At 50.2% G+C, this 24,811-nt stretch overlaps 1 protein-coding gene across 4 annotated transcripts in view; it reads left to right on the forward strand.

Moving 5' to 3' along the window:
- Positions 1-19,863, forward strand: part of SHANK2 (SH3 and multiple ankyrin repeat domains 2) — a 712,956-nt gene extending 693,093 nt beyond the window's left edge. For all 4 annotated transcript variants that reach the window (XM_027856171.1, XM_027856170.1, XM_027856172.1 and 1 more), the window contains one exon: positions 16,178-19,863. In XM_027856171.1, the coding sequence (XP_027711972.1) occupies positions 16,178-16,751 (574 nt within the window). In that variant the 3' untranslated portion in view covers positions 16,752-19,863. The remainder of the gene's footprint in view (positions 1-16,177) is intronic.
- The last annotated feature ends 4,948 nt before the right edge of the window (positions 19,864-24,811 follow it).

Genomic DNA, 24,811 nt, shown 5'->3' on the forward strand with positions numbered 1-24,811 from the left:
TGTACATGCACTCCTAAGCGCAGGTGCCCTGTTTCCTGAAGGGAATCGTGATGCTCTGATTTTGGAAGTATTCTGCAGTGGTGGTAGAGGCTTCTTACCTGGATACACATCCCAAGGAGAGCCTCGACTGTAGCTTAATACTTAAACAAATGTTTGGTCCTTGAAAGGAACTCTGGGTATGGAGTGGGAGGACCTGGCTTGGTGTGACCCTGGGCAGATCACTGTATCTGTCCCCATCTCAGTTCCCTCGCCTGTAAAATGGCAGCAGGGAGGAGCTTCTAAGTTCCCCTCTAGCTCTCGATCTTATGCAACATCATGAGACCTAGATGAGGAGTCACAATGGAAAGTGTTCTTCTGATCCCCCAGTATTCAGGAAAAAAGGACCCCAAGGCCTCGTCTCCAGAGCGGGCCAGTCCGCGTGAGCAAATGGAAGGAAAAGCAGTGACAGGGAAGGAAAAATCCATGTTTTCCTCTTTGGGCTTAGCAGCCCAAGCACCAGCTGACCCACAAAGCCTCCCCAGGCAGGAAGATGAGGGAGTAGAATGAGATGGCCCAGAGCCCCCTTCCTGCATGGCTTTGGACGGGTCTCCTTCCCTCTCTGAGCCATGGTTCCTTTGTCTGTAAAATACAAGACTGGCTGAAGTGACCCGTAATGGGAGAGGGAAGAAGGAGGGAGAGAGACAGAGTGAGAGGCAGAGACAGAGAGAGAAAGGAGGAGAGATAGAGAGATTAAAGCTTGATGTCAGGAAACTTCCACACCTCCGATCCCTTTCCCCAAAAGCACATGGCAGGATGGTTAACACTTGTGATTCAGCAGCAATCCCTGCCCCCCCCCATTCCCCACTAAAGAACCTGGATCAGCGTTCCAAAGCCCCAAATCTCGTGGGTCTTTTTAAACAGCCGGCCACTCTCACCACAGTAGACAGCTCTGTGTGGCTTACAAAGCGCTTCACAAATGGTATTGTCCCATCAGATCCTCAAAACAATGATCCTAATGAGGCCTAATCCTTTGTCTCTCTGGTTTGTGATGGACAGCAGTCTGACCTCCTCCCTAGGTCTGCCTGTTTCATTCTTTTCTGGGGCAACTGGCTGATCCCAAGGTCTCTCCTAGGGCCCAAGTTCTCATTCTAGGATTGCATGTATGTGTCTATGTGGGCACATCTCACATGTACACGCATATACACAGATATGTCCTAGCCAAAGAAGCCTTCTCTGGTTGTCTCACTCATGCCTTTTTCCTTATAGAATGATAGAATCCTAGCAGCCTCGTTCAGGGGAAAGGTCCTGGTTCGGTTTTCAAAAGACTTGGGTTCGAATCCACCTTCTGACCCTCATCCCATGTATGTCCTACAGGGAGCTTCAGGCTCATCACTGTAAGATGCTGGGGGACTCAGAGGTCCCTTCCAGGTCTGGATTTATGTTACTTTGAACAAGTCATTTAACCACCATGAGCCTCAGTTTCCAAATCTGTCAGATGAGAGGATTCACTTCTGGGGTCTGTCCTTTCTAGCTCTATTTCTCTCCATGTGACTTTGGGCAAACCATCTAATCTCCCTTAGCCTCAATTTCCTTGTCTGTAAAAGGGGGAGGGTTGACTCGGTGGCCTTCGGGGTCTCTTTCTGCGCTAGATTCTTGCTTCTGAGAGAGTAGCTTGGCTTCAGGCTGAGATCAGATCAGGGAAGGATCACCTTGCTGAATCACACAAAGAGTGAAGGTCAAGATGCTGGGGCCATTCAGGCTGCAGGGTTTTTGTGTTCCCCCAGTCCTTGGATGTAATTACAGGTAGGAATGAATTGTTGATGTCCGTGCCCCCCCACCCAAACTAACGAGGTGAGAGCAGGGACTTTAGGAGACGGAAGTCATGATCAAAGCTGTGTTGATGGAAGGAAAAGCCGCGGAGTGGGGCTAGTGAAGACATAAGCCCTGCCGCCCCCTTCAGGTAATGAGAAGAAAGCCACAGCCTTGTGGTACCTCCCGGCATTCTGGGAATGGCATTCCTGCTGCAGACCAGCCCGGAGATGCTGCTCAGTCAGCCCTGTCTCAGAGGCTGTATCCGGTCCACTGAGGTTGCCTCCTCTAGGGATGCTGGCACCCCGGAGCTCCTGGTGGACTTTCCGAGAGGGAAGGGTCTGGCAGCTCTGGGTAGTGGAGCCTGCTTTGGAAGTGGAAGTCACAGGGAAGTCTTTCTGTTGCTGTTTGCATTTCTCTGCCGTTCCTGACCCATGGAATCCCAGAGAGGGCAAGCAGCTTCAGAAGCCGCTTGTCCATCCCAAGCCTCAGAAGGTTTTGACAGGTGGTCTTGCGGCCACTGCTTAGAGACCCCACCATCTCCCAGACAGTTCTCATTCCCTGTGGAGACAGCTTGTATTTTAGAGAATGTTTCCTGACCCCCCGCCCCAAGCCTGCCTCTTGGCAGCTTCCCTGGCGCACCTGGTTCTGCTTTCTGGAGCCAAGCTGCCCAGGCTAGTCGCTCTCCCAAAGGCCAGCCCCTGAGTGCCGTCCGTGCTCAAGTCTCCCCTACGTCTTCTCTTCTCTGGTTCCTTCCAACCAGTCCTCGTTTGGCTTCCACCTTCCTCGCTGCCTCCTTTGGGCACTCTCCAGCTTATTATCAATGCCTTCCCTAACCTGTGACCAACAGAGCACAGTAGCATGCTCCTGAGCAGAGCAGAAGACAGTGGGACCTTCACAGGCTCTCTCAATAGACTATGAACTCCCTGAGGGCAGGAATTATCTCTTTGCTCGTATCTGTATCCCCAGCACTTAGCCCAGTGCCTGGCACAGAGGAAGGGCCTAATAAGTGTTAGACTCCTTGCCTTCCCTTAATGCAGCCCCAGACAGCAGGAGGGCAGAGACAGATTGGCTTCTGACTGTGCCTCCCGCACACCCACACCCAGAAGGTCATGAAACTGTGCTGGTTGAAAGACCTGGCCCATGTTGACCTTGGGGTCCACTAAAACCACCAGATCTTTTTCAGACAAATTGCTGTCTGCCTAGTGTCTCCCGTGCCTGTCCCATCTTGTCCTTGCAAAGCTGACTTTTTTTAACTCAAGTGTAAGTTGAGTTCATCCCTGTTGGATTTCATCTTATTAGATTCAGCTCAGCCTATCTGATCCTTCTGAACCCTGATTCTGCTCCAGGCTGGTAGCTCAGCTTTGGGCCAGCTGCAAACTAAATGGATACCACGCCATCCATGCATTTATGTAAGTCACTGAAACAATATTGAGTAGCACAGGACCAAGCACAGATCCCTAGGGCACTTTTCTGGAGACCTGAAGTCACCAATAACTTGCTGCTTCAACTTGCCCTCCCTTCATTCAGAACTCCATCATCATGGGGTCTACTAATTACTGGCTGAGCAGACACTGAACCAGCCCCCTTCTCCAGGGAACCATGACTGTCCAAAGCCCTTTTGGCCCATGAAGAGGACTGGAAACCTTAGCTACCCAAATGCTGGGTCTGTAAAGAACAGCCCTTTGGATAATGGCACGTCACCAAAGTCTGGTCCCTCATTTGAACCTCACATCCTCACTAGGAGGTAGGCAGGGCCAATGTCCAATCCTCATTTTACAAAGGAGGAAGTTGAGGTATGAAATGACTTGTCCAAGATAACCTAACCCTTCACAGAGCCAGAACTCAGGGCTTACAGAAACCTCATATTGGAGCTGTCCAGGCTCGGCTTGGTGCTGTAATTGGACTTAAGTACCTGCTGTGTGTGAGGCACATCTGTACACAGAGAGTGTTGATAAGGATGGGGAGAGAGGGACTGCAGCAAACAAAAAGCATCAGACCCAGAGCCAAGAGATCCTGTCTGTTCCCATGAGTTCAGTTATAATATTAGTGCGCATTTAGAAAAGCCTTTTAAGGTTTGTGAAGCATTTTGCAAATGTTGTCTAAGGTGATCCTCACATCAACCCTGGGAGGGAGGTCCCATTATTATCCCCATTATACAGATGAGGAAACTGAGGCAGAAAGAGGTAGATTGACTTGCCCAGGGTCCCACAGCTAGTTAGTACCTGAGGCCAGATTTGAACTCAGGACTTCTGACTCCAGGCCCAGGGCTCTGTGCCCTGTCCCACCCATCTTGCCAGATCTCCATTTCCAGGCAAAATCTCTCCCCTGAATTCCACTTCTCCATTGCCAGCTGCCTGCAAGATATCTTTTCATAAACGTCCCTTCGGTATCTTGAAATAAACACTTCCAAAATGGAACTCATTATCCTCCCTCCTAAATCTGCCATGCTGCCAGAGCTTCCTGTTTCTATAGAAGGGACTGCTGCCCTTCCAGTCTCCCTGGTTCAAAGTCTTTGAATAGTCCTTGACCCTCCCATCTTCTCTGACCCCATACCCAACCAACGGCAGAGTCTTATCATTTCTGCCTCTCCATCTCCTCTTGCATCAGCCCGCTTCTTTCCACTCCCCCAGCCCCCCACTCTGGTGCAGGACCTCATCCCCTTTCCCCTGAATGATTGCAGTGGCCTCATCACTGGTCTCCCTGCCTCCAGCCTCCACTCCTCTGCCAAAGGCAGCTTCCGAGAGCTCAGCTCTGACCCCAACACTCCCCCCGCAGCTCAAAACCCAAAGACCCCTGCCCCTGCCTAGCAGTGAAGGCCCTCCTCCATTGGATTCCAACCTGTCTCTCTAACCTCACCTCATATTCCTTCCCTTCACACATTCTAGGTTCCAGCTACAGTGGGCTAGTGGCCATTTCAAACCTTAGGCTTCCATCTTTCTCAGGCCTGGAACCCTCCCTTCTCATCCATATTTCTCACAGTCCTTGGCCTATGAGTGCTGTTTCCTCCAGGAAGTCTTCTCTGATTGTTCTAGTTTTTTTAATGTTCATTCTCTCTCTCCCTCTCTCCCTTTTCTCTCTCCCCCTCCTCTTCCTCCCTCCTCTTTTGTTCCTTCCTCTCTCCCTCTCCTCTCTCTCTCTCTCTCTCTTTCTCTCTCTCTCTCTCTCTGTCCCCTGTCCCTCTCTCTCTCTCCCTCTCCTCTCTCTCTTGTCTCTCCCTCTCCTCTCTCTCTCTCCCTATCTTGTCTCTCTGTCTCTCTCTCTCCCCCTCCCCCAATGATTTGACTCATCTTTCCATCTCGGCCTGTGCTATTCTCCCCCCCCCCCCCCAGGAGACCATTAGTGCCTTGAGGGAAGAGACTGGTTTCTCTTCTTGTTGTGGGTCATCAGCACCAGCACAGTGCCCTACATCCAGGAGGTTTTTGATAGATGTTTGTTCTTGTAGAATGTCTATTGTTCAATCATTTTGCAGTCATGTTTGACTCTGTGACCCTATTTAGAGTTTTCTTAGCATAGATACTGGAGTGGTTTGCCATTTCCTTCTCCAGCTCATTTTACAGATAAGGAAACTGAGGCAAACAAGGCTAAGTGACTTGCTCGGGGTCACACAGCTAGGAGGCCTCTGAGGCCAGATTTGAACTGAAGAAGATTAGTGTTCTTCACCCGGGCCCAGCACTCTATCCATTGCACCACCTAGACACCCTTTGTTGAATGGACCAGAGTGTAAGTCCTAACTCAGCCATTTACTAGCAGTATGACCTTGGGTAAGTCATTCTTCTTTGCTGGGTCTCATTTTCTTCAACTGCTAAAGCAATGGGATAGATAGACCTTTCAATTCTGGGATACTAGGATTCTAACATCTGGCCTGCTCTGGAATTGCATAGTCAATGAGATCTTCTCAGAGCTAGGGAGAGCTCGGATCACCCGAGAACCTTCCTAATTAGCTCTGTGCCTAATCCTCAGAAAGATGGGTGGGGAGCTCCCTATCACTGGTGGCTACTTGGCACATGGGTAGGGACCTGGACCAGAACACCTGTGAGGCCCCTCCTGGCCTGGAGCGTCTGTGGTTCTGAACAACAACATCTCCACTGCTCCCCTCATTTAACCCAAACTCAGCCCCGACTCTGTTAACCATACAGTGACGATGACCCTTTGGACTCAAGACCAGTCCAGTCTGGCCGCCCAGAATTCTTTCTGCCCAACCAGATTTGGAGGGCACTTTGATGATACCAGCCAGCTCTGGCAATTCCCTGTTCCCTGTGGGCAAACAAGATTGCAAAGAGGCTAGTGAACTCTTTCAGTAGAGAGAAGCCTGACTTTGGCCTAGCTTTGTACCAGTCAGGGGACTCAGACACAGGACCCTTGCTCTCAGTCTGTCCAACAGAGCTGTGGGGGCAGCCGTGAGAATTCACCCACCACGGTCCAATTCATTCTTAGAGCCTGGGGACCTTGGGAAGAGCTAGGACCTTAGGGTCAGGAGACCTAAGACTCTGGCCAAGTCTATCTGCCCCTCGGTGACTCAGTTTCTCTATTTCCAAAAGTGGGTCTGTGATCTTTGTGCCGCCCGTCTCATGAGCTCGCTGCAGTCAAGGAAACATCCCCTGGTGGCCAAGGAAAATAATAAGAGCAAAAACTGGCATTTTCTCCAAGCTTTAAAGACCGGACAAACATTCTCATTTCATCCTCCTAATAACCCAGTGAGGCAAAGACAACAAACAAGGCTTTTCATTCCTGTTTTAAAAGTGGGGCTCAGAGGAATGTCCCATGGCTGCCAAGTGTGGCAGGTGGAATTCTAACTCAGGTCTCCAGGTCCCAAGACTAGTACATCGTCCCTCCGAGCCATTTTGGAAATGTGCGTGCCATGTAGAAACTGTGAGATAAGACTGTAACAGAAAAGTCACGTGGTGGGCATCAGCACCTCCGTGTAATCAGTAAAGGAGATGAGCCAGGCGTGTCTCAAAGTGGGGAGCCCTGGCATCTTCCCGGTGCCCAGGGAATGATAGAAGGCCTAGAGAAAGCTGCCATCGTGGCGGGCAGAGCCGCTGTGGGGAATTCGTGGGAAAACGTGGACGAGATGCGCAGGGTCTTTCCAGGGCCAAGGCAGGCCCCAACTGAACACCAGAGGCCGCAGGCCCAGGACAGGGTCACAGTCCAAGGCTGAGGCTCCCGCAGCACCAATGGGTACCGCCTGCCCTGGTACCCGCACCACCTTGCTGCAGAGCAAACTCCCACTGAGGCAGGACAAGGACCTTCGGGGGCCTCGCCCAGCTCCCCCGAGTGCCGAGTGGCAGAGCCGTGATCCAGACCAGGTCCTCAGTCCGGATCTCCTGTTCTTGCCACGCCATGACAGCCACCTTGTCTGCATTTCCCAAGGATTTTTCACTTCGTATTGTCGTGCCGTTGGACTGTCAAAATGAAAGCGTCTCTGCAAGAGAGACAGAGACAGACAGAGATACTAGCAGAGTCGCACGTGGGCTTTTTCTCTTTCTTCCTTTCTTTTTTTTTTTAAAGCTTTCACGTCTCCTTTCAGGCTTGCTTAAAGAGGATGGGGAGGGAGAAGAATGCCAGGCTTTTATCAGGCCAACCGATTCCTGGGTGCTCCGCCTGGGATCCAGGGGGTTGCTAGGCAACGTAATGATCAGTGCAACCTGGAGGATCTGGCACCGAGTGACGACTGAGCTCTGGGGGAGGAGGAGCACGGGCCTGGGTTCGACTCCGCCAGGGCTTTTTCAGCCATCAGGATGAGGTGCCCGAGGGGCCAAGGCAGCCCTCCCCAGAGATCCAGGGGCCAGCAAGGGGGAGGGGAGGGAGGGGGAGGAAGCGTCTCTCATTACGGAGGCTCACCATCCCTAGAGCCACTCGCAGAGGAAGGGCAAGAAGGGAATAAGCATTTATTAAGCGCCTCCTATACCAGGTACTATGCTAAGCACTTTTACAAATATTCTTTCATTTGAATTACCCAGCAGGGGGCACCTTCAGAATCAGACTCTGGGTTAGCCTCTTCTTCCCCGATTTTCTCCCCATCCCTAAAGCACTTCTCCTTTTTAAGTTACATGCCTTCTACCATGTTCCAGTAAGGCAGGAAGCTCCAGGCTCACGGTCCAGCCTGGGCTCTCTGGGCAGGTCTATTAACCTCTCTGTGACCGGGGTTTTCCCTTTCTAAACTAGGGCCAATGGGGAGGTCATGTGGGGCAGTGATGACAGCCCTCGGCCCACTATGGAGTCAAAGGTCCTGGGTTCAGATCCTGCCCCTGGCTCTTCCTATGTGACCTGAGGTAGTCCTTTCTCATCCCAGAGCCTCAGTTTCCTCCTCAGTACAATGAGGGATTTGGCCAGATGGCGTTTGAGATACCTTCCAGCGCTCGATCTCACGAGTAAATGATTGCCCTCCACGTGGGCAGGCCTCTGCCTCCTCACGGTCCTCCATCCACGGCAGGGCTGGGATGGTGCTTGCTCAGCTCAGCTCAGCTCATCACACCTCATTTGTCTCCGCCCCACTGGTGTTTTTGTCTTCTTTCTGATTCATGTTGCCATTCCACTTTGTCGTTTTCTTTATTTGCTCTCGTGGTCGCTGGAAGCAGAAGGGGGTCGTGCTGATGACACGTAAGTGGGGCCTGCGGGGGCAGCCCAGACGCCCTGGGCCGCGTGACTCTGTCTCTCGTTCTCTGACCATAGGGACGCTGGAGAATCCTCCTCTGGGCTTCCTCGCCCCGAGCCAGAAACCCGGGCCCACATGTAGGCTTAGCTTCCCAAGCAGCTCCCTCCCTATCTGGCTCAAAATCACAGGCCTTCCTTCTCAGAATTCCATCCTAAGTAATAAGAACAAGGTCACAAAAAAAAATTAAAAAATAAAAAACAAAAGAACAAGGCCACGCAGCTGCCAGGTGGGGAGCCTGCCTCACCTGAGACCAGGTCCAATGCCCGCTGACATACAGTGGGAAGACTTTGGGGCAAACATGCCCCGGGCTGCGTCACGCTGGCCTTCTGAAGCCATCGGCAACTCAGGGAGGGCCTCTGCATGCTGGGAGGCCAGAGGACATGTACCTGTGTGCTGATGCATTTTCTGGTGAAGGAAACAAATTTTTCACCTTTAAAATGAAAAAAATCCCTCTTCCCGAAGGCCAGCTTCCCAGGAGGTGAGCGTGGTTCCATGTCACCTTGGAGGGCGGTCTCCAGTGGAGGGCCCCAGGGCTCTACACTGGGCTCTTTTCTTGGAATAAAGGCAGAGAGGGCCTGCTCATCTACCTTGTGAATGATGTGGAGCTGGAAGCATTCAGCATTCCACAGGCTGACAGAATCAGGGTCCTGCAAGCACTTATTAAGCACCTGCTGTGTGCCAGGAACTCTGCCAGGCATTGATACCGTTGCTCGCCTCAAGGAGCTGATGCTCTGCTAAGGGGCTAATTGTGGGTTCCCGAGGAAGTAAACAAGACAGGGAACGTCCGGGCCAGAGATGAAACCTCTGCATTTCTGCCGTGTCCCTGGTGTGTGTCTGTGTGTGCGTGCGCTGCGTGTCTACACAACGTCCCAAGGGGGTTAGTACCGTCATAAGCTTTAATAGCTTAAGATAGTGCCGTGACCTGAAACCTTGGAGACAGCCTGCGATGGATATATATCATATGATACATATGATGTATATGATATGGCAAAATATTATATAATTATACTTATTATATAATATATAATGCTAGCATTTATAGAGCATTTAAATGTTTGCAGAATGCTTTACAAATGTTAACTCACTTGATCATCACAACAACCCTAGGGGGCAGGTGCTATTATTATTCCCATTTTACAGATGAGGAAACTGAGGCACGCAGAGGTGAAGTATCCTCCTAGGGGTCACACAGCCTGAGAGTGGGTCTGAGTTCAGGTCTCCCTGACTCCAGGTTTGGCACACCGTGCACTGTAGCACCCCCTAGTGATCGGTAATATGTATACATGGCAGCTCAGTGTAGTGGACAGAGACCTGGCCTGGAGCTCCCATGTACAGGCCCAGCCAGGTCCAGGTGGGAGGAGGTGGTGAGGGGGGAACGGGGCGGGCGGGGGGCACAGGAAGGCGGGTCTCTCTTCATCTTCACCAGACATGAAGACCGAGTTCTGCCCCTGACACATGCTAACTGTTTGACCCGGACAAGAGGCTGGACTAGAAATTCCAGAGGCGTGCTCTTGTGCATCATGTGGAGGGACTTTGCATACTGGGATTTCCCTGCACTAATACAATCGCCACACATATTGCCGGATCTGGGCATACTACATATGTGTATGTGTTTACTGGACATGTATGATGAATGGGAAGTCTTACACTTTTGCTGAAAAAGAAAAAGCCTCCCCTTAAGAAATAGCAGGTGTGAGATGGAAGTAGACGGCATTTCTTTGAAGGAAAGGCCCAGGCGGGCCACAGGGCTGCCCAGGGGCCCAAGGGAGGCAGCATGGTCTAACGACCCCCAAAAGCTGGCTCCATCTTGGCTGCACTGAGAAGGGCAGAGTTTCCAGGCAGGTGCTGGCCCTTCTGTCCCCTGCCCTGGCTGGGCTGCCTGGACCGTGCGTTCAGCTCTCAGCAAGGCCCTTGGTAAGTCAGAACAAGGAGGGCAGCAACCAGGACTGAGAGCAGACACGGAAGGAGTCAAAGCAGCCCAGAGAAGGGCAGCCTGAGGGGAGCACATGCGTGATCTCCGGCTTCACGTGTCTGAAGGGCCGTCCTGGAGACGGGGCATACCCAGGAGCCACGGAGGCCAAGGTACAAGGTGGCAGGTCTGGGCTGGATGTTAAGAAAACTTCCTCCATAAAAGCCATCCCATTGTGGAAGGGGCTGCAGACTTCCCCTTCCCAGAGGGCCTCCAGCAAAGGCCAGTCAACCACCCGTCAGGGATCCTCTAGAAGGGGTCCTGAGTCATAGAGCCCCTCTGGAGTCCCTTCCTACCCTGAGATTCTGTGAATCTGCTTAAACAAATCACTCCATGGAGGGGTGGGAGCTTGGCTAAATTCTTATTCGTCTCCAAATGGTCTCCACTGTTTCCCCATAATGCTGAAGTTATGGGGGCGGGGGAGGAACAGAGAGGAGGTGCGTCCATTTGTGGACTGGGGCCTCTACCTGGAGTGGCAGGGATTCCTGGGAGAGAACAGGAATCTTGTCTCAAAGGGAATTCGGGTGCTGTGAAATTGTAATGACTAAGCTTGTCCCTGAAGGAGAAAGGAGAAACTATACCTTCTTCCCTTCTTTGAAAGGTGGGGGACCCTGGGTGCAGAACAGTGCATACATATACTGTCAGACTAAGTTGATATATTACTTAGTTTTACTGGCCTGCATTTGCCTTTTTTTTTTCTTTTTTCTGATGGTTTGGTCCCTGGGGAGGTGGAGGGGAAAGCATAGATTTGGAAATAAAGGCAGGAATGGTCCACTTTAATTACTGTTTTTAAAGAAGGCTATTTAGAGAGGGGGGAAGGCTTCCCCTTATATCCTGACAGTTCTACTGTTTGGGTCTCCCTGCCTCAGGTGCTGGTGGCTTTAGTAGCAAGCTTGAATGCCCCAGACTAAGGACATGGCAGACTTGTTTCTAAATAGATAGTTGATGGCACAGCATGCAAAGCGTCACAGCATGAGCTTAGGAGGACCTGAGTTCAAATTCTACATCAGACACTCACTAGTTGTGTGACCCTAGGCAGGTCACTTGACTGCCCTCGACCTCAGTTTCCTCTTCCATAAAAATGGGGATAATAATAGCACGCACTTCCCAGAGTTGTTGTGAGGATCAAACTAGATGATGTTCGTAAGGCACTTTACACACCATAAATGACTTCGTAAAAGGCAGCTAGACAGCCCAGTGGGTAGAGCACTGGACCTAGAGTCAGGAAGACCTGAGTTCAGCCTCCGACACTTATTAGCTGTGTTACCTTGGGCAAGTCCCTTACTCAGTTTCCCCATCTGTAAAATGGGGATAATAATGGCACCTCCCTCTCAATTTGAGGATCACATGGGCTAATATTTGTGAAGTGCTTAGCCTCGTGCCTGGCACAGAGTAACAGGCTTAACAAATGCTTCCTTCCCTTCCTCCCTCCTCCTTCTTTCTTTCCTTCCTTCCTTTCTCCCATCTATAATCGCTGGCTCTTAGATAACAGGGAACCATAAGCTTAGCCATCCTGATCCAGTCCCTTAGTTTCACCGAGGAAGACACTAAAGCCCAGAGAGGTCAGCTGACCTGCCTAAAGTCCCCCAGGAGCAGGTGGATAGCCAGGATTTGCATTCAGGGTCTTGACTTCTTTTACACCTTCTCAGCAACCAATGGCGTCTCCTTTAGTGCTGGGGCCATTCCGTAGCTGACCTTGTGGCCCCGGCACCTGGGATAGAGTAGGTGCTTAATAGATGCTTGACTTATTGATCTGGAGCACACTAGGGGAGGGAAAGGGCCAAGCACTAGCACATCCTTACTTTAAAAATGGTGACTCCAACACAGAGATTCCTTTGAAGGTCTACAGAACCCAGGCTGGCTTTTCACCCATCCATGGCTGCAGATTTAGGGGCACTTAAGACTGGAGAGTGGTAAAGCCACTGCCCTGCCAACCCCCAGTGGCCCCATCCCATCAAGGAGTTGGTGTCTGGGGCTTAGGGGTTGAAGCCCCCTTTGCTAGGGGGAGCTTCAGCATTCCCCTCCCCAATCTAACTTCAAAAGGACGTGAGAGAATATAAGCTCTCAAGGTTCCCTCATGCCTTACTCCTGTGACAAGAGCCACTCTGAGGAGCACTGGGCTGAAAGTCAGGAAGACCTGAGTTCAAATCCAGCCTCAAACACTAGCTGTGCGACCCTGGGCAAGTCACTTCACCCTGTTTGCCTCAGTTTCCTCATCTATGAAATGAGCCGAAGGAAATGGCCAACCCCTCTAGTATCTTTGATCAGAAAGCACCAAATAGGGTCATGAAGAGTCAGACACCACTGAACGACCACAGCACAGACTTTGAATCGATCTTCTTGCAGCAGAGTTATGTCTCCCCGACTCCGAAGGCATGGAAGCCCTTTGAAGGCAGGGGTGGTTTGATGCCACTGCCTGGCAACGGCCAAATACGTAGTAGGAGCATAGTAGATTTGTTTGTTAAATGAAATGAAATTGAACCCAAAGTTCAATCTTCTCTTCATCTGTAACCATGGAAATGGCTCTTGACTTCAGCAGAAGACTGGTCCTGAGCCCAGTGAGACACCTAGGAAACCAAGAACCTGTTCTTTGTGAAGAAATCCCCAGTGGCCAAAGCCATTGACCCCCATAAGACAGAAGGGAAAGAAATGGCCAAGAGGTGGCCATGGTCACAGGAAGGCATATGAAGGACCCCCAGAAGCATGGAGGAGTTTTAGCGTTTTCCGGGATGCTACAGGTGTTGTTGGCCCCAGGTCAGCTCAGCCGAGAGGTTGTCCCACTGCCAGGTCTTGGCTCCTCCCAAAGGGCTGTAATCACCCCCGAGCACTACCCCAGAGCCGGCCACCTGCCCCTCCCCAGAGGTCCACACTTGCCTCCTACCAATGCCCACTCTCGTCCTGGGTGTCCCCAGGAGAAATATTTGTTTCCTCTTGAAAATGATAATCATTCATTATTATCATTATGTTATTGCTGTCAGATACCTGCCATTTCCTTACTACTTTAAATTCTGCAAAGTGTGTTCTGCACAATAGCCCTATGAGCTGGAGAGTGTAAAGTGCTATTATCTCCATTTCACAGATGAGGTAATTGGCCTATAATCACCCAGGTAAGAAGCTTCTGAGCTGGAGCCGGGGGAAGCATCATGGTGCCCTCCAAAAGGGCCCTGGATTTGGATCCCAACCTTGCTAGCTGCATGACCTTGAACAAGTTACATGCTCTCTGTGCTTCATGTTCTCCTGTCAAATGAGAGGGTTGGGCTCAACAGAGGTCCCTTCCATCTCTCAAGCCTGTAAGTCTGGGGTCCCACCCAGGTCTTCTCACTCTCTTGCTTCCTCTTCAGTACCCCAGCCACGTGTCTTAAAAACACTCGACAAGACATTACAAGGTGCCCATTAGACAAGAGAGAAGTGGGGCAGCTAGGTGGCACAGTGGATAGAGCACCAGCCCTGAAGTCAGGAGTACCTGAGTTCAAATCCAGCCTCAGACCAAACACTTGACACTTACTAGCTGTGTGACCCTGGGCAAGTCACTTAACCCCAATTGCCTTAAAAAAAAAAGAAAGAAAGAAAGAAAAGAAAAGAGAAATGTGTGGCCATTGGCTGTCTGGGCCTGCCACATCCCTGTGGCTATGGGAGGCCAGGGTTGGGCCCAGGTGAGATGTTCAGCACTCGGTAGCCATCTCCACGTCCTGATTTTGAACACAGCCTCCTCACGGCTATTAAAAGAACAGGGCTTAGCAAAACCAAACCACTAGAAAATGAGCGAGCAGTAGCTCAGGTTTGCACTGGGCCTTGAGGTTGGCAAAGCACTTCATGAAGGAGCTGAGATCCAGGACTGGAAGGACACAGGAGCCTTACATGGGGAACCAAAAGGAAGACAGAAGAAGGGCTTTGCCCACGGCCGCCCAGCCACTACGTGACCAAGTGTCTTCCCACCCCAAAAGAAGCCCTCTTTCCACTGCATTACAATTCCTTTGCTCTCACTGAGCCTCACTACCATTCTTTGGGGCAATCTGGGAAGGCTTCCTGTAGGAGGCAGCAGCTCAGAGAAACCTTGAAGAATGTTAACAATTCTAAGAGGCGAGAGGTGAGAAGAGGCTAGATTGCAGGTATAGGGAAGGTCTGTGCAAATACACAGAGGTAGGAGAGCAGGTACTGCCGTGTGTGGGTGTGGGTGTGTGTGTGGGGGGGGGGGGGGTGTGTGTGTGTGTAAATGAAATAAGGCCAGTACAGGAGATGAGAAGCAAAGGGGAGGGCATTCAGTGCCTCAGTCTGTTGAAATTTAGGGAAAATGGGGATGTTTTCATTTTCTTTCTTTTTGGGGGCAGGGGGAGGCTCTGAACTTGTGGTTTTGTTGGTTTGGGCAACTCCAGGTATAGAAATTGCCTCTTCACATACAGATGTGCAGGTGCCTGTTCTGAGGGTGTGGAGAAAAGTGGAGGGGTCTGCCCAGAAGCCCACAGCTGGGATGTCTCAGAGGCCAGATTGGAACTCGAGTCTTCTTGACTCCCAGAATGACCCTCTATCTATTCTACCAGGCCACCCTTTGGTGGCGAATTCAATTCAGTCCAATTTAACCAGGATCTAGCAAGTGTTTCCTAGGTGCTAAATGCTGGGAATCCAAGGACAGAAATGAAGCAGGCCCTGCCCTCAGGGAGCTTACAGTCTACTACTTGTGGGAGCCAACATCTGTCTGTCAACTGAGCAAGAAAACAGTCAATTTCAATAAAATGGCTGAGTCGACTGTCTCCCTGCGGCTTAAGGAGAACACGGCTGGAGAGACTGACTCTGAGGTTTTCTGGGGTCAGGGGTATCTGGCCCAGACCTTCAGTCCCCATTGGGAGGAACCACAGTGATTCCACCCCAGGCCTCCTGGAGAGGGAGAAGATGCCAGAGGTGGGGCTGGAGGGGCCAGGACCCACTCTGACGTTTGGTGGCGCTTCTAAAATGCCTCCTCTGGGGTTCTGTTCTTGCACTGTTTTGTCCTGAAAGCAGAGCTGGGAGAGGGGCCCCAAAACCAAACCAAACACAAGAACAGGACTTAACGTTTCCTCAGTTTTCCAGTCCTCCGGCTCTGCAGGGCGGTTCTGCTATCTCTTTCATTTTTGAGACATCTGCTAGAACCCTCCACCCCACCCAACCCAGCGAGAGGCAGAATGGTGAGCCCATAACAATTGTAACTAAACCACGGCCCCCTCTGATCTTCTGAGCGAATGCACTACGGTGTGTGGTGTATCTAGTGCTTGTGTGTGCAGGGAGGACGTTACACTCAGGGGCAGGTCCCAGCTCAGGGCCCAGAGCTGCCCTAAAGGATTTCAGGAAAAGGTCAGTGGGGAGTGGGGGAGGGAACAGGGTTGTAGATATCACCCAGGGTCCTTCTGGCCTCCTGCCTTGGTCGTTGGAACCATCAGTGACTCACATGGCTCTCCTAAAAATGTCCACCACCTGAAGAACCATTCCCTCCTCCTTTCCCTCATTCCTTCCTTCCTTCCTTCCTTCCACAGGACAGCTGTCTTTCTCTCATTCCTCCCTCATCCTTAAATTCAGGTGACGGGGATAGCTGCTTTGGTGTCTCTTTGGGTACTCTGGTCTCCCCCTCCTGATTCTAGCATGACATGATTATTCATTGGAAGCCCACCTGCCCCTGGGTCCCCCTCCTTTGGTTTTTCCCCCCACATCACCTCCCCTCCCCCTGCCCCCCACTCTCGGTGGGCTCTCCACCGCTTGCGTGTGATGCCTGTTTCTCTTTGCTGCCTTCGCAGGAGCACGGATGTCATGAGCACCGTCTCAGGGACGCGGAGCACGACGGTCACCTTCACCGTCCGCCCTGGCACCACCCAGCCCATCACCCTGCAGAGCAGGCCACCGGACTATGACGGGAGGACCGCCGTCACGAGACGTGCCCCAAGCCCTGTGGTCTCCCCCACCGAGATCGCCAAGGAGGCCCTGACCGCTCCCCTGAGCGCCGTCTCAGCTGCGGCCCCTTCACCTGCTCTGTCTGAGGTTTTTAGCCTTCCGAGCCAGCCACCTTCAGGGGACCTGTTTGGCTTGAGCGCGGCAGCGCGCAGCAGGTCCCCGTCTCCCTCGATACTGCAACAGCCAATCTCAAATAAGCCTTTTACAACTAAACCTGTCCACCTGTGGACCAAGCCCGATGTGGCTGATTGGCTGGAAAGCTTAAATTTAGGCGAGCATAAAGAGACCTTCATGGACAATGAAATCGACGGCAGTCACTTACCAAACCTTCAGAAGGAAGACCTCATAGACCTCGGAGTAACTCGAGTCGGGCATAGAATGAACATAGAAAGAGCGTTGAAGCAGCTGCTGGACAGATAAGGACGCCTGCTCCCTCTGCCTTCATGGACTTCTGCTTATAAGTAGAGATGGGCTTACGCTATAGTCGCTGAGGCCTCCTGGTCTGTGAGCACCGACACCACCCTGGGTCTGTCCACCTCCTGTCTCCCAAAGAAAGGCCGAGGGCATCTCGGAGCCCAGGTCCGCTAACCCCCCGGCCCCGGCCTGCTTTCCTGCTTGGCGGCCGGCCAGGCCTAGGCACCACTCCCTTCAGAGAGGGGAGGAAGGGAGAGAGGGGTTAGAGTGGGTTCCAAGCCTGCCCCCAGGGACGGGTGACCTCCCTTGCTCCTCCCAGGCCCAGAAGCCAGCCCAGGATGGGGCTCGGCCAGCCAGATGTCTCCTGAGCTGCTCCTCCCTTGGTTCTGACCAGCTCCCGACCCTCCAGGTCCCAGCGCTGGCTCCTGCTCGCTCCCCTCCCCTTTCTTGGTCAGTACAGTGCTCACTTGCTTCCTTGTTTTCTGAGCGGTTTGCTTATGGTAGAATCGGCCCCAGAGGTATTTATTTATCAGATGTGCCGTCTTGGGCCCCTACCCCCAGATCCTCCACACCATCTCCTCACCAGGGTTGTAGCCATAGCTGTTAGGCAGAGAGGTGGTGACTTTCCTGGCAGAGGGTGGAGCCTTTCCACGACATCGTGCCCTGCTTTGCTCACCTTTATTTCTTGATTTCTGCAAATAATTCTATTTAGCATATTTCCCAGGTGGCCAACTCAGGCCACATGGAGTTAGTCAAAGCACATAGCCACGATTCAGAGATGGAAGGGGAAAGTCTCCCCCAGGAACTAAGCAGTCCCCAAGCCGCCTCGGGCACGTCACCTCTCTGCCAGACACAGGGCGTCCCATGAAGACACATCAAATGGGGCTGAGGAAACATTAGGTCACCTCCCTTACCTTTTCCTGCTCCTGAGCATTCGTTTTGGCTTTATTCCCCTTTGAGATTGAAGGAGGTGAGCATATACATTGACCCAAAGGACAATCAAATAAATGAGGCAACCCAGGGGCCACGTGGTGCTACCTGGATCATAGGGTCTTTGTCGGGAGCTGTGTCAGGGGCCCCAGGACCCAGGTCCTGAGTCCCCTCAAGGTTGAGGAGCCATACTATGACAGCCCCTTTGCTGTCTGGGGCCAGGGAGAGTGGCATGTTGAGAGGTCTGCCTTCCTCTGTGGACCTCAGGGAATCTCTCCAGCTTACTGAGAAGCAGTGCTGTGAGAGAGAGGTACAGAAGGCGGACAGGACCCAGGGTTGAGAGGAGGAGAGCTAAGCTGTGAGTGGGGATGGCAGGCGCAGAAGTGGAGGCAGCAAAACGGGGGCATCTCCAAGGGGCTGGGGAAGATGCTGGTCGTTTAGTAATAGAGAACGAGATCACCCTGACTGCCGACTTTTCTAGATCCTCTTTCATGTCTTTCTCCCTGCCCCTCGCCTCCCTGATTCTGCACAGGCCCCCAGAAGATTCCCCCCTCCCCTGTAACAGACCCTCTCACGTCCAAGGGAGGCTGTCAACTGCCCACAGCTAACCAATGTCCTGCCGGGCTTCCATCTGGAAGTGGCCCAAGTGCTTGGGTTTGGCTTTTTGTTCTTTTCTATTCCAGATTGGCCCAGCCCATCTCTAGTTATAAAACAAGACTTTTTTTTCTTTTTCTTTCTTTCCTTTTTATTACTTTTGCTCACAATCAAGTGTCTGATTAGGTCTGCAGCAGCCCTCGAATGAGTACAGCAAATTTACCAATTTAACTCTTTCTTTACTGCAAGTTTAAATAGTTGTATAGATAGTTTATAAGCACAATATTTTAAGAGAAAAAAAAAAAACAGTGGCTGGTCTACTAGGCAGCCTTTGTGCTAGGAAGTTAAAGAAACAAACTTTGGTGATTTAATACTAATAATACTATTTCTGTGGAATAATTCTAAAGAGTATGACCTTTTTAAATCGACCTTATTTGGATGCGTCTGAACCAGCAGAGCTGTGTTACGTTTTCTACCTTTGCTAGAACTTCGTCACCGAAGGACAAATGTTTCTTCGAAAGTGGTCCCGATTCACCGAACGGCGGCTGTTCGGGTCGGTTGCCCCAAGTCCCAAAGCTAACAAAAAAGCCACTCCTCTCCATTCCCCCCACCCTTTTAACCCCCCCCTTGCACCCCCAACTCTGGAAAACCAAGATTTCTTTTGACTTTGCCTCTGTTCTGATCCCCTTTGCAGGTCAATATTTGTATTTGGAAGTTCCAACCTAACTTGTAATAAAAACAATGCATTCAGGCATTTTCCTTCAGAGTACTTTCGATTTTTCCATAGTGAGACGAACATTGCTATAAAGGAATTTGGTGACAGGTGTTCTCCAGGTAGCCAGCGGATGGGGCCGTGATATATAAGAATGTGTTAAAAAAAAAAAAAAAAAAAAAGGTACTCGAGCCATCATTTGTCTTCCATTTGGTGAGATGATAGAATTCAGTTAACAAACCACTAGCAATCAGGCTCTTTTTCCTTCCTTTGCTTTCCGCTGGCATTGCCTCCTCGCACTGTGTGAGGTCAAACATTGGCCCAAATAATGGGAGAGAAACTCAGCCAGGTGACTTTCAGGCTGCCGCTATTGAATCACACCTTGCTAGAATTTAGGTTTATTGAATTGTGGCCTCCACGGGCAGCACACACTGGTGGGGACCCTTTCGTCCCATGCCATTTGGTGCGAGTGTATCTTTGCAGACACTTAACCTCCATGCGGTGTCATCAGTAGAAAGCAGATGGAAACATTAAAGAGCTAATGAAATAGTTTATTTTTCCATTGTGTCTTACAGTATCAAAGTAATCGGGCTGCCCAAGGGCCTGCTTTGACCAATAAAATATTTGTTTGCCAAGATGAATCGGTCTAGCTCTGTTTGACAAGTTTGCTCCTCTCAGCAATAGCTCCTAGTTCAGAGAGCCCCCTTCTCCTCTTCTCCCCCGCGTTGGGGAACATCAGGCCTAGGCCCAATTCATGATACTCTTTAATAGTGGAGCTGAATAATGGCTCTACTCAAAGAGACATGTTAACTGTGGTCCTCTGGGTTTTAGGATAAACTTTTGTTATATACTGTACTTTAAATAAACTGTATTTACATGCCAGTTTTCTTTCTGTAATATTTGTATATATGAGACCAAACCTCACAAGATGTACGTTACGTGGCACCTATGTGCCAGGACACCTACCTGAGCATCTGGACGTGTTTTTGGCCGACTCCTAGATGACGGTGATGACTAGATGTGACTGTTGGTTTGCACATTTTACGTATCACAAAGCTAATTCATTATTTGTGGCACTTCAGTTAATGAAGGAATGATTTGTTTGGGTGGTTTTTTTTTTTTTTCTTCCTGAGTTCCCTAGCAGCCCAGCAAGATGCATGCACATTTGTTATTCTTTAGTACCCCAGTGGTGACGTGTCTGAGCCCCAAATGGTCATGGCTTCCCGTTAACATCTTTTCTTTCCCTTTTTAGTACTCAGTACTTGATGGCTGGCCTGGCCTTAGTTCCCACCCCACCCTTCCCTCTGTGACTGCTCTGTACTTTTTTTATTCTTCCAAGTCAGAATAGAGGAAACCACTCCACCCCTCTCCATGGCTCATTCTTTTCCTGATCCTCGTTGCTTGGTATGTTGACCGAAATGACTGTCCAGAATAAAAGCCCTCTTGCAAGGGTCTGATTGCAAACAGAAGAAACTGTCTGGATCCATCGCAGCAGAAAGAGCCAACCCCATGACTCCGTGTATAGTGGGGCTTGATGCTGCAGAGAAGGGGTCCCCTCCCTACAGCTGGAGAGGAGGTAGAGGTTTTCCAAAGATTGAGAAGCCAACCACCTCATTCCATTTGATCAGTGTGCCTTTGTTTTTTTGACAATGTCGAAAACAAGGGTACTGAATTTTGGACTTAGGTTCAAAAACATTGAAGTGTCACCCTCTGTGGCTACAGAATCTTTGTACCAGAGGGAAAGTTGCTCCACTTAAATTTTAAATTTTTGATGATGAGGGACAGGGTGGAAGTTCTTGTGGTTTTGATGAGTAGATCAGCCACTTGCCAACATTTCCCCTGCCCTGACGGACTCTCCTATCCTGATGTGCACTCCTGACTCTTGACCTTCTAGTAGAGTTTGGCGTGACTGGGCCTGAGCGGAATACTCAGCTGGTGATGGAAAACCAAAGGGTTTGGACGACCAGGTGGTCTATGAGCCAGGAAGCCTGGTCCCTCAGGGAAGCTCCAGGATGCTCCCTTACCTCTCCCTTCCACTCTGAGGAGACCAGCTTCTTTTGTTTTTTAAGCCCTGGAAGTGCGGGAGCTTTCCTCGGCCTTCTCGCCGTGATCTTGTCTTTCTGGTCACGGAGCAGCCTGTCCTCTCAGGGCACCTGAAATAGCAGCCCTAGAGTTAGCTTTGGGTGTCCCCCATGGGGGATATCTGAGCTCCTTGTATTTTTTGGAGGGGCGAGTTTCCTCCCTCCCCCACCCCAGGGGTATCCTGGTTTGTCTCATTGAAACTGTTCGTGGCCTTCTTCTTTTCTCCTTCGGACTGTATTTGGGGCATTTTAAAAACTAGAGGAACTTGGGCACCTTCCCGCAGCCAGGACTACCCATTTATACATGTTGAGCCCTTTGCAAAAAACAAACGAAGGCAATGGCAACCAGGCAGGCCTTATCGAGCCACGCCCAAAGCCACGCCCACAGACCTGCCACTGGAGGAGATCAACATTGCCGGGCTGTGACAGAGACAACCCTTTCTATTTGGGGACACACTGTATCTCCTGGTGGGTTTCTTGTTTGCTTGCTGTGTTACCATGTTTCTGCATTTCAATCTTTCTTATTTTGCAGCAAACACCACAACCAACCAGGATCTGATGCTACTAATTGGAAACTCTGTTGATCAGAATTCTGATCCTTGGCTTTGAGCTTTCAAATAAATATGGAAAAGGAAAAAAAAAACCAGGAAAAACAAAAAGTGTGTGCCTTGGGTGTTTTGAGACCTGGTCTGCATAAAAACCCCACTGTGTTCCAATACTCTATGTTGAATGAAAGGATCGCTTTATCTTCAGTGTGTTCATGTAGCCGAGACAGAGTTTCAGTGCCTTGTTTTCTGAACTACAAAGTCCGTCTCGACGCACAGCCCAAAGAGGGGTTCATTAGAGAAATGGAATGTGAAGGCAATCTCCCTGTCTCTGACTTGGGGTCTCCTTGGCATCACTGAACTGTGGAGAGAGCACAGTCACTGAAGTGAAATAATAAAAACAAAATTGAAATAAGATTGTGTTTCAGTTAATTTCCATTTCCAATGCTATGTCTCCCCGAGACATTTGCAGCATTTTTTATTTAGCTGAAATGCCAATGAGTAGAAGCGCTTTCTATGCCAAAGCTAGAGGGAAATGTCTTGATGAGCAGTGAAGCCCTGGGCTGACTAAGGTCTCCCTGGGTACTGCTGACACCCAGTGGTAGTTATTGAAACTGCCTTGAGCCGCCATCTTGTCATAGCCATCCCCAATGCCATTTTGTTTCATTTAATTACAAAAATATCACTGGCATTCAGAAATTCTCTTCCTCCTTTCTTGGTAGGAAGAACGAGCCCAGACCTGGGATTTCCCTGGTGTCAATAACTCTTGATAAGGAAACTTCCTCTACCGGTGGAGAGAAGCATCTACTCAGCAATCTTAGAGAATGGCTTAGAACACTGACAGGTTGTGACTTGCCGAGGTTCAGAGCCAGTGTGGCAGAGGCAAGACTCGAATCCAGGTCTTCCTGACCCCCAGTATGGCTCTTTATATACTATGCGCTCCTGTCTTTGTTAACTACAACAGAAGGAAAAACCACATATGAACTATATCATTCTCCGTATGTTGCTTCTACCGGACTCTGTTCCGTTTCTCAACTGCCGGTGTGAAGCAACCTTCAAGGTGTGTTTCAGTGCCAGTGGCCATAAACTGACAAATTTCAATTTGCCCCCATGACCAGAATAACCAAGGATTTGAGAATCTCTGGTCTGGAAGCTGCCAAGGGAGGAGTTGTCACTAGCACCCTCCCCAGTCTGCCCACAGTAAGTGCAGTAGGCAAAGACCTGCAGGTGCCCTTTGTCCAAGACAGTTCAGGAGCCACCTCAGCCAACTTAGGAACAAAGACTCATAATGCATTAGCAGATTTTGCCTCTATTTGCCTGGGTGTATATTTTATTCTGTCAAAGAATTATACTTACTCTGGATTTTTCTACCTGCTGTCACCCAAAGAAAAAATACTGATGCTGCAGTTTATAAGTCCTGAGCAAGCTGGAAGATGCCTATGACTTAAAGTTCCCATTTTGAGCCAAAAATCTAGCCAAGAATAATCAGACTTTGGGAGATCATTTAGATATCGTGGGGATAGGAGGGGATACCTCCAAACTGTTCCATTCGGTATATCTTCAGTTAATTTTCCTAGTAAAATGACAATATGATGAGTAAAGTATGTTCCTGGCTTGAAGATGGTATTAGCAATCATGGGCCCATTGCATGATAGTGTAGGAAAAGCTCTGGATCTGGAACCAGAGAATCTGGGTCCAAAGCCCAGCTATGCTATTTGCTATTCATGAGGCCTTGGGCAAGTCCCTTCACCTATTGGGCCTCAGGTTCCTCATCTGTCACATGGGCAGAATGGACTAGGTATCCTCTGGGGTCCTTTTACCTATGTTGTAAGATCCCAGCATTAAATATATAGCCATGGTCACAATTCACTCGGCTCAACATTACCAATTACTTTTCTTTTGTTCCTATGCTGGGATGGGGGTCTTCCCGAATCACTGATCCCTCAGGAGAGCTATAATTTTGTCAAGTATAGGTTCTCCCTTGAGCTAGCCAGAAGACCCTCCATGACTTACTAATAGTTCATTTCATACATTACTGTGACTTAAAAAAAAGTTCCCCTGCAGCCACGTTCATGGTAATGAGCCTCCCCAAACTGTGAAGCTGGTCATGAATCATTCATCATCAGCCCATCTGGACTCAAACACTTCCCAGATTGGAAGGACCTGCTGGAAGAATGATCATCGCACCTCCCCGCTGCCCACCACCAAGATGAATCCTCCAGCCAGGGGTAGCAAGTCAATGTTTGGCTGCACAACACACTTGGAAATTTAGTCTGCATTATTGAGATTCTCTCCCTCACTTAAGTCCAGACAATAAAAACGAATAAGTAAATAAAGCCCTGATTTGTAGTGTTTCCTGATTTCCAAGGTATACAGGGTATTTTATACTGACAAGTTAACAATTGGCTCTGGAGCTCGTTGGAGTCGGCTCCAGCGTACCCCTACTTCTGGTCCCATACTGACAAGAGTCCTGCATCCTTTAATCAGAGAGCTGGAAGGGACCTCAGAGATCAGTTAGTACACCCTTGGGTTTAAAAGAATGAAATTGAGGCAACTAGGTGGTGAAGTAGATAGAGCTCGATGGAGTCAAGAGGTTAGATGGAGTCAGGAGGACCTGAGCTCAAATCTGGCCTCAGACACTTGACACTTACTAGCTGTGTGACCCTGGGCAAGTCACTTAACCCTGACTGCCTCAGCAAAAAGCTAAAAAAAAAAAAAAAAAAAAAAAGAGGAATGAAATTGGGGCTCAGAGAGGGAAAGTTACTTGTACAGTGTTACACAGGTAGAAGCAGAGGCGATATTTGAACTCGGTTTCCCTGAATCCAAATCTATCCCCCTTCCCACTGCAACAACAGAGGATGAGGCTATTACACATATGGGAAGAATCTGTACTTCAGACAGCGGTGTTCCCCTTGCCTAGGGGCACTGAGGGCCACTTATGGTATGCAGGTACCTGTCCCAGGTGCTGACCTACAGATTTGCCAGCCTCCGACTCCATCCCAGTCACAAATACCGCATCCCTCTGATTTGAGCAGCCTGAGGAGTGATGTGTTCTGCCTTCTCTTTTGGACACTAGTTTAGTTGAAAGTGAGTGGGAAGAGCAGCTAGGTGGTGCAGTGAATAGAGCACCAGCCCTGGAGTCAGGAGGACCTGAGTTCAAATCCAGCCTCAGACACAACACTCACTAGCTGTGTGACCCTGGGC

Source organism: Vombatus ursinus, unplaced genomic scaffold (assembly GCF_900497805.2).
Source record: "Vombatus ursinus unplaced genomic scaffold, bare-nosed wombat genome assembly UNPS02011369.1, whole genome shotgun sequence".
NCBI classification, from domain to species: Eukaryota; Metazoa; Chordata; class Mammalia; order Diprotodontia; family Vombatidae; genus Vombatus; species Vombatus ursinus.